Source organism: Silurus meridionalis, chromosome 28 (genome assembly GCF_014805685.1).
Source record: "Silurus meridionalis isolate SWU-2019-XX chromosome 28, ASM1480568v1, whole genome shotgun sequence".
NCBI lineage: Eukaryota > Metazoa > Chordata > Actinopteri > Siluriformes > Siluridae > Silurus > Silurus meridionalis.
The window spans coordinates 4,859,654-4,876,323 of NC_060911.1; the positions used below are offsets into that span (position 1 = coordinate 4,859,654).

At 39.4% G+C, this 16,670-nt stretch overlaps 1 protein-coding gene across 1 annotated transcript in view; it reads right to left on the reverse strand.

Moving 5' to 3' along the window:
* The window catches only part of LOC124381352 (serine/threonine-protein kinase MARK1-like), a 46,815-nt gene extending 31,329 nt beyond the window's left edge, over positions 1-15,486 (reverse strand). Inside the window, exons 1-2 of the mRNA XM_046842916.1 lie at positions 15,097-15,486; positions 1,175-1,360 (exon numbers count right to left, since the gene is read on the reverse strand). Coding sequence (XP_046698872.1) covers positions 1,175-1,360; positions 15,097-15,147 — 237 coding nt within the window. The 5' untranslated portion in view covers positions 15,148-15,486. The remainder of the gene's footprint in view (positions 1-1,174; positions 1,361-15,096) is intronic.
* Between the last annotated feature and the right edge of the window lie 1,184 nt (positions 15,487-16,670).

The following is a 16,670-nucleotide window of genomic DNA, read 5'->3' on the forward strand; positions in this document are numbered from 1 at the left end:
GGTTAAGGCACTGGGTTACTGATCGGAAGGTCAGGGGTTCAAGCCACGGTATCGCCAAGCTGCCATTCTTGGGCCCTTGAGCAAGGTCCTTAACCCTATGTGCTCCAGGGGTGCTGTATCATGGCTGACCCCAGCTTCTGAGCAAGCTGGAATATATAAAGAACAAAATTTCACTGTGCTGTAATGCATATGTGACAAATAAAGGCTATTCTATTCTAGACACACATGCTGTTTATGTGTGTGGGTTGTTGATACTTCTACAGAAAAGTGAACAAGAACTCCACATTAGAAAAAAACCCCTCATTAATCAAACGCAATCTCCTCTCTGTGGACTTTCAGGTTTAAAATATGACTTCCTGTGTCTCTACTTTGGGAATTTTGCGTCTCTGGCAGGAACAAAACTCTGCTTATTCTCTACGAAGTGACAAAGCTAAGTATGCTAAAGAGGACCTGCAGTGTTTGCTCCTGAAAACACGCTTTATTTCCTAGGGGGCCTGTGAGAGGTCATAAAGAGATAAACATCACGAACAGTTGGGTAAATTCACGCTAGTGCATGCTGATGTGGATGAACGGGGGAAGTTCGAGGCTTTGGTTAAGTAGGTTTTTTCCACTACATTTTCCAGCACTACATTCCTGAGTAATGATTTACTCTTTTTTTTTAAACATTACACATCTTAAAGCAGCTGTTACTCCATTGCAAGCAACAGTAAGAAAGGAAGCTTCCGTTATTTAGCCTTGGCTAATGTTTTCCGGCATTTCCTCAGGGTAAAGGAGCTCAATTTTACCATCAGTAAACAAAAGAATAAAAGATTTTCCTGTCACATAAATATTACGCACAGTAAAATCATTGGCTTTGTATATCGCAGCTTGTTATGTAGCTGGGGTCAGGGTCAGCCATTATACAACACCCCTAGTGTAAAGAGGGTATAGGGCCTTGCTCTAGATGACTAAATGACTAATTGTAACAATGTTAAATGTAAATGCTGCGTGAGTATTGACGCTACTTGTGATAAGGTGTGGACGCTAGTAAACCAGGAGTCTCCCACAGAAAAAAGAAATATAAGCTATTCCACTATACAGCTATTTTGACATTTATGGTGATTTGACAACCAAACTTATTGTTAAAACTGACCAGAATTATAACTCGAAAGCACAGCTGTTCTGTGACACTCACCTCCCGTCCGGTGAGCACATGCCGCGCCAGTTTGACCTTGGCGAAGTTCCCTTTGCCGATGGTCTTGAGTAGGCGGTAGTTGCCGATGTGCGGCTGCTCGTCCAAGTTGGAGCTCAGCGAGTTCCTGCAGCGAGGCAGGTTCTGGCGGCTCGGCAGTTTGGTAGAAAAGCCATCCAGGGATGTGTGCTGGAGAAAAAAAACAATAAAATAAAGCAGTTTGGTTAGTCTCATCAGCATTTTAATAACATAATGATGGTGCTTGAGATGTGCAAGCGTCTCAATGTGGGTGAAAGTAACTGTTGAAACATTTCCAGAAATTGATAATATTGCTTTTGCTGAATGTCTAATCGGATATGCAGGTTATTGTAGGGCAAAGAATTTTGCACAGGGTGCACAGATTTTTGATTCCACAATGACAATCCAGGAGGTGGACATTGTACGTCTGTTGAGGTTTTTCAATTTATTAAAATAACAAACAAATTCTCAGCATGCTTTTCATACAGTAGCACATGAGCTTTCCATCCAAAATCGAAAGAACTAAAAAAAAAGAAAGTTATATGAATTATACAAAAAATAAGGAATGCATTCTAATTTCCAATCCAAAAAGACTCTCTCTTCACAATCATTGTGGTCCGTCCTACTATGCGCTGCTATTTGATACAACAGGACAAGTGAGTTAGACTGCAGCACAGCGAGACGGTGTGTAAGCTGAATCTGAGAGCCTGTGCACTGCAGTGGAAGCTACTAAGTGCTCTCTGGCTCCAATAATCTCTAATAAAGGCCGCCTGAGAGCTCGAGCTCTGGCTCACACATATTTAAAACACTGCATGGAGAGAAACCTGGCAAGAAATCTGGGAGCAAATGAAGCAAATAAACAGACGTATAGACATAGACTTTCTCAGGCTTCCTTTAAGACTGATCTTTTTATCAGAGTACCAAGTTGTTATTTTTTATTTTAAAACATGGACTCGACCCAAACCTTGGTTTATCGGCACCACTGATGAAAACGTACACCAACCAAAATTAAATCCGAGTGCAGGCAATGTGCTTAGTTGTTCTTCCTCCAAGAAGTCAGCCAACACTTCATCAGAGGGTAGAATAACTACCTTGTTACTGTCCTGTTCTCCATTCTGATTGGTCCGAGGTAGTTTGTTCTGACACTATTTCCAGATGCAAATCACTGGGTAATACTTAATGTTTTTCAAATGAAGTTTTATTTCTATTACAACAATTTATGCAACATATCTGACACTCCGCATTGGATAAACCTAACAATAATGATTTACGTAGGAATTTCTATTAAGCTTTCATAGAAGGAGTCTCCAGTGTCAGTGCTTTGTAACAATCAAAAGTAATGATGCAGATCTACATGATTTTTTTCGAGGGAAAGTTTTGTGACTTTTTTTGGTTTGCGGTTTTCTCAGTAACAAGCTGCACATTGCCTTATACACTTGATGAGATGGGAATAACTTTTTTTTTATAGCGCTTGATAATGGGTACTTTCTTTGTGGAGATCCCACAACATTAAGTATAAACTATAAAAATTGCATTAGATGCATATATAATTCATGGAATTCTGACGTCCATGATGAGAATCAGACAGTTTTCCGATGCATGTGCCCCTTAATTCTTTAATACATTCACAAATTATAATCAATGGCAAGTTATAGGAAGAATAAAGCATTTGTGCTGTTATAAGTAAATCATTCCAGGGTGGTGACAATGCACCGTTCCCATTCCTGATAAATTTTCTGTAAAGTCAGGACCTTCCATGTTTCATTAATTGTTTGTAGCAAAATATACCACCCATGATACACACTATAACTATATCATATACATAACTATATCATGTCCTTTTAGTATATTGACATGCATCTATACATTATCTTTGCACAGTATATTGAAATTTGTATATTACTATATATACCATATATTATTACCTACTACACCTTCTGTACAATAATTTATATATATATATATATATATATATATATATATATATATATATATATATATATATATATATATATACACACACACATACACCTCATACCCTGTTTATCTTACTGCTATTTATTGTAAATAGGCCACTTATGCACTTCTGGGTACATGCTAACTGCATTTCATTGGCTCTGTACATGTACCTTGCACAATGACAATAAAATCTAATCTAATCTAATCTTATCTAATCTAATCTAACACCACCCATGATACACACTATATAGCTACCTATATGTTCTAATTCCTCAATCTGTTGCTGCCATATTGAATTTAGTATAATTTTGAAGTACGAAAACTCGTCCTATACAGAGATCTGACTTCACCTCCTAAACAACTGTGGGATGAACTGGAACACAGACTGAATGCCACAACTCCTTACCTAACATCAGTGCCTGATCTCACTAATGAATAAATCACCACAAATCCCACATAGCCATGCTCCAAAATTTAGCACAAAGCCTTTTCAGAAGAGTGAAAGTCATTACAGCAATAGTGCAGCTCTATTTTCTCTATATATTCTATATTATATTCTATATAACTATATTAATTTCCACTGACATGGATTGGTCAGGTGTAATAGCCACATACTTATAGTTACAATACAATATACAGTAGTTATATGGTAAAACTGAGATGTTTGTGATTGGCTGCAATTGTTACATTGAATTTTGAATACGTTAATTACTTGCTATAAAACGTTGGACCTGATACGGTTGAAGCTTTATTTTACATAGTTTTACACAAATATAGGGATCCTCATTGAAGCAAACCCCTAGTCTTTATGGAAAACTGCTCATGGAACATGAAGCCGAATAAGATGCTCTGTTGCTAACAGGAATGCCCAGGCAGCTGGTACGGTCTGTCTTTAGCCTTGAGAACAAAATCTGACTCAGGTTACATGGAATCCATCATACTCCTGTTACAATGTAACGAAACACGGTGTGATAATGAAGGAATTTGTTTGATATAATAAGTTTAAGACATTATTACTATATTTAAAATAAATTGTTTTTTTATACTTTTCGGACTTTCGATGAATAACTGTCGATTTGAAAAGCAGTTTAACCTACATCAAGATAAAGAAGAGTCATCCATGATATTCCTGTTATACTAGATGCATAATATTTTATCACAATATACACTATTTGGACAAAAGTATTGGGACACCTGGCTTTTCCACTTGTATAGGATGTCGTCGGAACATTTTAAACACATTTTAAAATCTAGCATTGTATGTTCCCAGAAGAGTGGCGGTAACAGCAAATCTGGTAGTCGGCTATATAAATTTGCATGGCAGGTAATGTGATAAACCTCTTTGTTTACATTTACATTTATAGCATTTGGCAGAATCAATGAATAATATCAATGAATAAATCAACAGTGGTTCCCTAGATTACAAACATAAAATACCATCAGCCCACAACTCAGGATTTCTTTTTTTTCTCAAACAAATACAAAGAAAACCATGAAAAGCGCTAGTGTTTCAGGAAGAGGTGGGTCTTTACCCATCGCTTGAAGGACATCTAGGCGAAGTTCATTCCACCACCTCGGTGCCAAGACAGAGAAAAGCCTTGAAGTGTACTTACCTCTTACCCTGAGAGAAGGTGGTACCAGTCAGGATTATTTTGTAATCGAGTCATTATTATAATGTTCAACTTGCATTGGAGTTTTATTGTAGAGGAAACAGTACACTGTCCCTCAGAAGAAAACACCATCAATAAAGTGAGTTTTATCAATCGATTTCTGCTGCTATTCATAATAAGTAAATGTGCAGTACAAATTGTGTTCCCGGTACGGATCGAGTAGCCATAAGCATCAGGATTCCAAATTCTACCAACAATGATGCTTTTTTTTTTCTTAATATTGCTTGAATATAGACATCTTCTGTGGCAGTCTCTTATTACTGTCTGAAGTTTCACAGGTGATGACTGGCCTCTGATTGGGTATATGAGCTGAAACAGGCTGATTTTGTTCTATTGTAAACACATATCTGTCTTATTGATTGGTGCAGGTGCATGTTTTTGGGTGAAATTAGACTGAAAACTTTAAAATGAGGAAAAGCAAAGTTACCATTATATTAGCATTTCGAAATTGATTGTTTTATTTTTTTGTAATGCCAAAGCCTGAAGTGTTTCATTTCTGTTATACCACAAGTGTCATCACTAATTACAGCTACATCAGGTTGCAAAATTCAGGGAGTTTTAAAGACTCAAATCTTTCCATTAGATATAATGAAAATATAGTTGAAAAAAATAATTTTGGTTAAACCCCCAGATTTAATACAATTTCAGTTGAATTTCAGTTGAATTTCTACCACCTTCATTAATCACACACTGAGGCCACGCCCCCTACCTGCACTGTGCTTTCCTCCATAACATAACACACATCATTTTATGTATCCTGCACACAAAATAATGTCAAAATCTGTCCATCCTAATTCCTATAAATACCCATAAATTCCTGGTATGTTTCCAACTTGGATTATTTCCCAAATTCCCCAGAAGAAGTTCCTATGGAATAATTCCAGAACATTTCCCACCTCTTTGCAACCCTAATCAGGTATCACCAGCATTTTTACTCCTCTATTGTCATTCTGATTGTGAATCCAAGTACATGAAGCTTTAAATGAAACAACTTTTGTTTTAAATGTATGCTCACACTTTAGTAAGTGTCTATGGCAGGATTATATTTAAATGGGCTCCTGGAGTCATTTCCTGTTTTATAGCTGCTCCTCAGTTATTAAGTTTGCATCCACATTGGCCATGTTGGTGTTTTCTTCCACCATTCTGTGGGAAAATCACTGGCTAAACTACTGCCTGTTTTCAGTGTGAGAATGCAGTTATTATTAGCCTTATTGAGTCTCGTAACCCTCCTCAGATATTAACCTCGCTGACTGGATGCGTTTTCTATGCTTGTGATTATTGTTTTATTGGATTTTCAGATTCCAGATTCTTATGGACCACTTGGACGCCATGTTGCGAGCGAATATTGATGAAAACTTTTATTGAAATCAAAGATCATCTGTCCTGCTCCACCTCTCATGTCATTTTGTTATGTGCTCGCATGGCGAAAATCACAGCATGACCTATTTCTCTGAAAAAGCAATATGTTCTTTTTTTTTTTACTTTATATGCGTTCATCTGAACGTTTTCTTCCGCTTAAATAGTCCTTAACTGCTGCATCTGTCTAAAGCCCTGGAAATGCAGAAAATAAATAAAGCATCTATTAATAAGCCAAGACCATCACTAGCAGTGAATGAAAGCTAAAAGGGACCAGATGGCATGATCTCATTCACACCATGCTAAGTTGCCCCTTCTGAGTTGCATTCGTTTTTGCCAGCATTAGAATTTTTTGGGCTAAACAAATAAGTAATCACCTGCGTGCCCAGAGCCGCCGAGTTCTGCTGCTGTTCCTTAGAGCCAGCAGGACTTCTGGTAGGATGACTCATGAACGTCTATGGTTTCCTAGTAGAATAGATTCCTTGAGAGTGGATCTGCAGCCCTGACTAGCCAAAACAATCTGCTAAAACCACAGGAGTGCCAGTTAAACAGCTAAAAACCACAAGATGTAAAAGATAGTTGTAGAATTCATCTATTGTTGGAGAGATGTTCTGTTTCTGACATACTGATCTGGATATTCAGGATGTACTGCGCATACATGGCTTCCTGCGTCATTTGTGCCTTTTATAGCTCACGTTTTTCTCCTGCTGAAATCATGAAAATAGTTCATGCTGTCAAAAAGGCGGTGGAGCATCATATTTTTGCATCTCACTCACATCTCAGGGTTTAGCCTAAATAGTTTTTCCTGCAGTGAGAGTAAATTCCCTGCTGTTGTAACACCATTTTTGTGGAGTTACTGGTTGCTACTGGTAAGAACAAACTCATTACATAAACAAAGTGCCTTTTATAATTATAAAAACTGGTTAGCAGCATTTATAAATTAGATGGCGTTAGCAGTATAGCTTTATCAAACTATACTGAATGAGAGAAAATAGAACAGTACATGACTCATTACTGAATCATGGCCAACTTTGGACAACAGGGTGCTCCCTCCACTGGCTTCCTGCAGCTGCTCACATCAGATTCAAAACATTTACACATTTGGCCCTTGTCCTTATCCAGAGCAACTTATCTCTTTCATACAACTGAGCAGCTATGGGGATAAGGGCCTTGCTCAGGGGCCCAGGAGTGGCTGGGATTTGGACACTAAACACTAAGCAACCTTAAACACTGAGATATCACATCCCCACAGTTACCAACTCTCCAAAACAGAGCTACCACCACCCTAAAACACTGAACTACCACCTTTTCCAAATACTGAGCTACCACCACTCCAAAACACTGAACTACCACCTCTTCCAAATACTGAGCTACCACCACTCAAAAACACAGAGCTACCACCTCTTCAAAACATTGAGCTACCACCACTCCAAAACACTGAGTTAACACCTCTTTAAAACACTGAACTACCACTTCTCCAAAACAAAGAACTACCACCACTCCAAAACACTGAGTTACCACCTTTTCCAAAACACTAAACTACCACCACTCCAAAACAGAGCTACCACCTCTCCAAAACAGTGAATCTATCACCAGTAAAAACACTGAACTACCACCTCTACAAAACACTGAACCACCACCTCTCCAAAACACTGAACAACCACCACTACAAAAACTGAGCTACCACCACTACAAAACACTGAACTACCACCACTCAAAACACAGAGCTACCACCTCTCCAAAACACTGAGCTACCACCTCTCCAAAACACTGAGCTACCACCACTCCAAAAAACTGAGCTACCACCACTCCAAAACACTGAGCTACCACCACTCCAAAACACTAAACTACCACCACTCCAAAACAATAAACTATAACCGCTCCAAAACATTGATCTACCACCACTCCAAAATGCTGAACTACCACCACTCAAAAACACTGAGCTGAACACCAGGATTTGGTTTCATCTAAGTTTAAGAAAAAGTCTGATAATCTGATAAAAAGAAGTCTCAAACTTCAAATCATTTATGTTGGACAGAAGAATTTAAACCGTATGAGTGCCATCTAAATGTTCTCATCAAAAGAAGTTGTAGGATTTGGCTGGTTGTCCTAATTAACACTGAATTAGCTTAAATCTTACTTTACAATCACACATCTATGTATGAAGTGTTATCAAAAAGTTTCGAGACTAGTTTTGTAACATGCCAACAGATGGCAGCACAAGGCTGCACGCACAGTCACAGGGAGCACCGACTTTCATAAGTCAGTGTGCCAAAAGACATCATCCTGTGCACATCGGAAGCTGTGCAACTGGTGCTATTCCGACCACGTTACCACGTTTGTGATTTCATCAAGGCCAGCAAGTTAGAACAAACAGAAAACCTGAAATTCTTTGGGAAACTGGGCAAATCTGCCACAGAGATGTTTCAGTGGCACAAGATAACGAGAGATAAGGAAGACCTTCGACCAGCTCAACCATGGAAGATGTCGAAACCATTCGGCAACTTGTGCGTGACGATTGTCGGAGAACAAACCAGAACATTGCTGCCACTGTCTGTGTGTCACACAGAACAGACCAACGTGTGATTCGAATATGTGCTGTGATGCTGCCAAGTTTGCTGCTAAGGAACAGAAGAACACTGCCAAGAAAGTCTGCCAAGGACTCAGTTTGCCATGGACGACCCGTCCTTCATGTCGAGGATCATAACCAGTGAAGAAACTTAGGTTTACGGGTACAACCCTGAGACGAAGCAACAGTATTCACAGTGGAAGTTAACCTCATCTTCACGAACCAATTGCAAGTTCTACTGGCAGGCATCTAAGGGAGATCATTCTGCGAAATCTAGTCACTGAATTTTTTACATAAGAATCAGAGTGTAGCTGAAGAAGCTGCATGAAGATCTCATTGACGCCAGTTTTGAAACATTACTCAAAAGCGAAGATCTACAGAGTAATGGCAAAGACCTTACACTCTCTTCATTTCATAACTTTTCTCTCAGGTGTGCTGCTCTATCCAGTCACATTTCAGCCGTCACATCACATAGTGCCATATGGCCAGCAGAAATGAACAATGCAGGCTTTTGGTAACTTGAAGCTGTTGCTTTAACCAATCAGACTGCGATTTGGCCACTCGGAAGCCCGATAGAAGGCGTGGAAACACGTCTGCATTTTCACGTGCTTCGATTAGATGGTCAGAAAGTGACCTGCGCACTGCTGCAACCCACATCTGATGGTATGAAAAGCACAAGATCTAATATATTAGTGTGGATTAATAGCTGTTTTTTTATTCCACAACGGCTGACAGAGAAGTAGAAATTGATTTGGGTGAAGATACACTTACAAGGACATTTACAAGACGGACTTTTCTAGAGTAGCTGGACATGGTGTAGCAAGGTCAGCAAAAACAATTCAAAACAGTTTTTAAGATTTTGCATGAACCGTTTATACCTTTGTGTTTTCTTTCAGGTAGAATTTGCACAAAAACACATTAGGAAAACTCTAATGCACCAAAAAAAAGCACAAAAATGCAGGAAAAACCCAGGGTCATTTTATGAGGTAAATATTGATGCTTTTGCTAGAGATGATGTATGCGGGTGGTGCAGCTGTGGATGCAGTGAAAGGAGACTTGTCGAATTGTGTTCATTTGGTTTCCTGCTTTAGTATTAGCTTTTATTCTTGCTGTATGAGATTCCTGTCTGTAATGCAGTGCTCTCTTGCGCTGCGTTTTTCTATAATATTGATCGTTTTTATAGCCGTGGCTATGGACGGCAATAATGACGGTATTATACTGTAAAATAGATTGACTCAGGCAGGACACCACTGAATACCGAGGTGTAAAATGCTGCTAAATTACCATCAACAAAAAAAGAGAAGCAAAAGCAGAGGCTTCACTTTTATCTTTGCTATTTGATCGAGACCTCACAGGTCCAAAGCTTCACAGGCTCAGCGGGATTGTTTTCCTATGAGGCCTTGATGCTGCGAAGATAAAACACCAGTTTCAAAAATGACAAGAACTCACTGTTTTCTTCATGAACACCCAGATGTGCGTGTGTGTGTGTGCAAAAAATCTTTGCTTGTCATCTCCTTGCTCTGGCTTGACAAAACATGTGGCTTATCGCATAGACATTAACCTACACCTGCTGTGTGAAGAGAGCAGCAGATACAGCTGCAGTGTTGATGGGATGAAAGGTAAGGAAGCTCCATTGCCGCACTGCATTAGCAAAGAACATGGAAGGAGAAGAGCAGGTGCCTTTGCTGAAACCCAGAGTAAAAAAGCTAACAGCAGGCATTGGCTAAATGCAAAAGATGCAACAGCGCAAACGAAGTGCACAGAGATGTTCACATATAGAGACAAGACCCTAAAGTTTCAATGACTGCCAAAACACCTCGGTTAGTCAGCCATCTGGGTTTCGGATGTTCCGAGTGTAATGCAGGATTGTGCCTCAGAGGCAGCAAATACACACTGATACATAAGCTGCCTTGGAGAAACTAAATCTGACTGAAAGCCTAACCCAATTTGTGGTATAGTCTCCCGAGTGAGTGACTAGGCTATCCCACACTATATCTACTGCATTATTACTCTTGTACACCCTTACACTGCAACCTGAGGGGGAAAAAAAGCATGCATACTGGCTGCAATGTAATTTGAAATGAATTTCACCTGTACAGGCCCTGATGGTCATAGTAGTGGCTCGGGCTGACAAAACTTTCATGTAATTTTCCTGGCATGTCTTTGGCACATAGGCCTGGGATTCACTTCATTATCACCTCCTTCTGTCCTTGACATTTTCAGGCAGCAGCCTGCATTTGGTACTCTTGGCTGTCATCACCAAAGTTCCTAAGTGTTATACCTGTTGTGGAGTTACGAAAAAAAAAAGAAAAATTCTGTCAGAGTAAGTTCAATTCCAACAATGGCATAGCCATCCATAACAGGGGGCCAAAAGAATAAAAAAGCATACTTCCTTCCCCTGTCAATCACAGAGATACTAGTCAATCATGGGATATTTTGAGCGAATTTCCTCTTGAGTTCTCACCTTGTGACAAAGCAGGAAAATTCAGTCTGTAAAAGATGCTGCTGGACGGCTTTGTGTGCCTGCAAGGGAGATTTTTTCAGGAACCTCGCCATCGGATGGAGAATTGCACAGGATACGACACAACCACAATTGAAGAATGATTATACTTCCAGACGTGCAGACACATTTCAGGGTGGTATACGAAAACTTATACAGTTGTGTTCAAAATTATTCAACCCCCACTGAAATTGATTGTTTTGGTCGGTTTGACATTGATTATGATCATTCAGTCATCCTGCTTACAATTAAATCAAAGAGGCACGTGTAGGTCAGACAAATATAACATAACATTTATAATGAAATAACCATAAATGTCTTTTCTGAGCTCACATCATTATCAGTTTTATTCAACCCCCAAGTGACATTCAATCTTAGTACTTAGTACAACATCCTTTTACAGTTATAACAGCTTTTAAACGTGAAGCATAGCTTGACACAAGTGTCTTGCAGCGATCTACGGGTATCTTCGCCCATTCATCATGGGCAAAAGCCTCCAGTTCAGTCACATTCTTAGGCTTGCGCACTGCAACTGCTTTCTTTAAGTCCCACCAGAGGTTCTCAATCGGATTTAAGTCTGGTGACTGCGATGGCCACTTCAAAATGTTCCAGCCTTTAATCTGCAACCATGCTCTAGTGGACTTGGAGGTATGCTTGGGATCATTGTCCTGTTGAAAGGTCCAACGTCTTCCAAGCCTCAGGTTTGTGACGGACTGCATCACATTGTCATCCAATATCTCCTGGTACTGAAGAGAATTCATGGTACCTTGCACACGCTGAAGCTTCCCAGTACCTGCAGAAGCAAAACAGCCCCAAAGCATGATTGACCCCCCGCCATGCTTCACAGTAGGCAAGGTGTTCTTTTCTTCATAGGCCTTGTTCTTCCTCCTCCAAACATAGCGTTGATCCATGGGCCCAAACAGTTCTAATTTTGTTTCATCAGTCCACAGAACACTATCCCAAAACTTCTGTGGTTTGTCCACATGACTTTTGGCATACTGCAGTCGACTCTTCTTATTCTTTGGGGACAGCAAGGGGGTGCGCCTGGGAGTTCTGGCATGGAGGCCTTCATTACGCAGGGTGCGCCGTATTGTCTGAGCAGAAACTTCAGTACCCACATCTGACAAATCTTTTCTCAGTTCCTCAGCAGTCACACGGGGACTTTTCTCCACTCTACGCTTCAGGTAGCGCACAGCAGTCGAAGTCAGCATCTTCTTTCTGCCACGACCAGGTAGCGTTTCAACAGTGCCCTTTGCCTTGAATTTGCGAATGATGCTTCCTATGGTGTCTCTTGGTATGTTTAACATCTTTGCAATCTTCTTATAGCCATTGCCCTTCCTGTGAAGAGTAATCACCTGTTCTCTTGTCTTCCTGGACCATTCTCTTGACCTCACCATGTTTGTAACCACACCAGTAAATGTCTAGAAGGAGCTGAGTATCACAGTCATTTTAAAGCTGCCTAATTGGTGCTTATTAGGCTTTATTGCTGCTCCCTGATATCCACAGGTGTTTTCAATACCTGATTGAAAACACTTCATTGAACCTCTGTTCTTCAGAGTGGTAGTCTTTAAGGGGTTGAATAATTATGTCAATGAAGAATTCACAAAAGAAACATTTACTACTGTATTACAAAACTAATTGATGTCATTTTAGTTGCATATGGTTCTTTAAGAAGTCCTTGTAGGATTTCATTCTGAATACAATTACAAATGTACACTAAATTCCCTAAAACCATTTACAGCATTGGGGGTTGAATAATTTTGAACACAACTGTATTAGCTTACAGTGTGGACAGTGTTGTGCAAAGGTGAAAGACCCATGCCAAAAGGTTATACTGACTTTGAAAGTGCCACCACAGCCGCAAGCAATTCAGATTCTGAAAACTTGTCCTTGTTCGTTTCAAATTTCGAAACAATAATAATAATAATAATAATAATAACCATCTTCTTCTTTCAGCTTCTCCCATTAGGGGTCACCACAGCGGATCATCCGTCTCCATACCCCCCGGTCCTTCACACCAACTACCTGCATGTCTTCCCTCACCACATCCATAAACCTCCTACTTGGTCTTCCTCTTTTCCTTCTTTCTGGTGGCTCCATCCTCAGCGTTCTCCTACTGATATACCCCATGTCCCTCCTCTGCACATGTCCAAACCATCTCAATCTCGCCTCCCTCACCTTGTCTCCAAAACGTCCTACATGCGCTGTCCCTCTAATAAACTCGTTTCTAATCCTGTCCATCTTCGTCACTCCCAATAAAAACCTCAACATCTTCAGCTCTGCTACCTCCAGCTCCACCTCCTGTCTTTAAGTCAAATAATAATAATAATAATAATAATAATAATAATAATGATATGGACCCAAATTATAGATTTATATACAGTATCTCACAAACGTGAGTGCACCCCTCACATTTCCGCAACCATTTTAGTATTTCTTCTCAAGTTACGATACTATAAAAATGAAACGTGGATATATTGAAGAGTAGTCAATGTGCAGCTTGTGTAGCAGTTCAGATTTACTGTCCTCTACAAATAACTCAAAGTACAGCCTTCTAAATAACTGCCAAAAAAAGTGAGTACACCCTAAGTGATAACTTGTTATAATAATATTAATAAGAATAAGTATATACTTGTACATGTTTTAAAGAAATTATGGTTTACTAAATTAAGTAAATCATCAGGACACCAAACGTACCTTTTGCTATGTTTCCACACGGACGGTTTTAATTGCCGGATGTGTACATCATAGCGGATACGGTGTTAAATTGAGACTTGGCGCATCAGTAAAACAAATGTTTAGTGATTTTAAATTATTTTACAATGGGGTTTATTTATTTTTTGATATCTGCGTAAAGAAAGGATGTCGTGACTTTATTGTGTGTTGTGTCGAAGGTTTTCATTTCTCTTTTATATTGATTTATTTATATTTTTTATCGCACGCTACTAAAAAATGAATTAATTCGTTAACGCAACATTGATGCGTTTATTTTGACAGCCTTAATATACAGTAATCCCCCGTTTATAAACGAAAAAAGCGATAAACAAACGCCACCCCAAAAATGCTATTTTACGTATACAGTACTATACTGTATTAACTTTTAACTTCATTTTATAAGTATAGTAATATTTGTATTAATAAATGTCATTATGTCAACATACAAACGCCATTAAAACAATTTCCCTATAAGTTTTTTGGTCTATGGTGCTATCTGTAAGAGACCGGGAATATCAGCCAAACAAATTAGTTTTGTGGAAAAATGCAACTGTGTGCATTTGTGTGTGTGTGTGTGTGTGTGTGTGTGTGTGTGTAAGGAAACTGAAAAGTGATCATACTGGTCATACAATGGTCCTTCTTGATAGTCCGTTATTTGATCCTGTAACTTTTTAACTTCCTTTTTTTATATGCATGAATTCTCAATTACTTGGGGGACACCATTTGATCTTGGACAGGTCAATATGGGATGTCCCACAGACTAACAGCTGATTCACTGAGAAGCTTCATTGAGGGCTATAAAGCGTCCATTCCAGAAGAATCCAGAAAGAGAAAGCGCATCATTGACACATACTGACATGAATATTAATGAAGTATGAACTTGTAGGTCACATATACACTAATGTTTCACTGGATCAGTTTATAGAGATCCAAAAGGGCTCGAAAGGTATTTATTTATTCATTAGTTGGTTAGTTTGTTTATTCATTTCATTTATTTTGTATCATGTTTGTGTTATTAGAAACCCAAAACCTCAGCAGTGACACAGCAAAGGTCTTTGTCTCCCAAGAAGGCGCATAAAGAGCAATAAAAATAACAAATCATGAGATCTTTCTTGAGATATTGTTCTTCCATACTTACATTTTCAGTCTCTCGTTCGTTCACGGTGGGTAAAGGCATCCTGGTAGACATGTTTGGAGGCCGGTTTGATGTAACGGCGTGTGTGAGTGTGTCCTCCTACATCTCTATCGGCCTGTCACACGGCGCTCCTGCGACACAATGACAACCCTCCAAAAAAACAAAAAAAAAAAGACAATGATTAAAAATATCCATCCCAACTTCCATACGAGGTCCACGATCCGGAAACGGTGATGCCAGAATAAAAGTAAAATGAAGGGGAATAGAGATTCTGAGATGTTACTCCATCCGCCGTCTCTGCTCTCCGGTTCATCTGAGCGCTGCAGCTGATGGATGCGAGAGCTCGTCTACCAAATGCATCCGTGCTCCCTACATAGACTCCCTAAAGAGTGCTAAAGCCTCTCAATACACCTCTACAGGCTCAATAGGGATAGAAATTCAGCCATTGAATCTCTTTGCCACCTGGTGGAAGAAAACACAAACACACGCATGCGCAAACGAGGCACCGCAGGACCATTGAGGTGCTGAAGGTTAAAGCAGAACCACTATGTACAGTACAGTCAACATTTCCGTCTCCATTTTTTTTTCTTTTTTTTTATTAGATTTTTTTATTAATGCCCAAAGAACAAGAGGTATTATATAGCCCACTTTTTCTTATGAATGTAGAATTTTCCTAATAAAACAAACAAATGTATAATTGTATAAATATTTTACATTTGTTTGTTCACAATTCAAGATTTCACGTTCGGTATAAAACAGCGCATCAAATATACATATTTCTATCCCACTTTCCTTTTTTTTTTATTAATATAGAATTCTACATCTTTCCAAAATAACCCTGAGTAAATACAATGGAAAAAAAAAACATTTCATAGAAAAGATTCTGACAGTAAAATACATCAAATGCAATTATTGGGACACCTGACATTTGCTGGTTCTTCTCCAAACTGTTACCACAAAGCTGTAGGCACACAATTGTATAAGATGCCACTGGATGGCGTATATCCAAATTTTGCGTTCACAAACCCAAACCCAAGCGTAGCAATGCCCCTGTGCACAAAACGAGCGCCGGTCGAGTGGAAGATCATGAGCGGCCCCATTATAGAGCTCTGATCTCAACCCTACTGTACACCTTTGGAATGAATGAACACTGACTGCACCCCAGGTCTCCTCACCCTCACCTAGATCAGTACCCGACTTTACTAATGCCCTTGTGGCTGATGAACACAAATGTCCACAAGCACACTCCAAAATCTAGAGAAACATCTTCCCAGAAGAGTGGAGGGCAGTTATAAGAGCAAATTGGAACTAAATGTGGAATGCAGTGCTCAAAAAGCACATACAAATATCACGAGGTGGCTGCAAACTTTTGGCAATGTTGTAGGTAAAACAAATCCTGTCGGAATAGAGCTTACCAGTACCAACAAAGGAAAGAGGAAGTACCTTTAAGTTATGGCTCTGTTTTATTTGGTTTAAGTGCACATACATATGGTTTTAGGGCCATTCCATGATAAACAAACACCAAACCCTGGTCCTGAATTAGATTCAAGACTCAAAATCCAACAGTTTATATACAT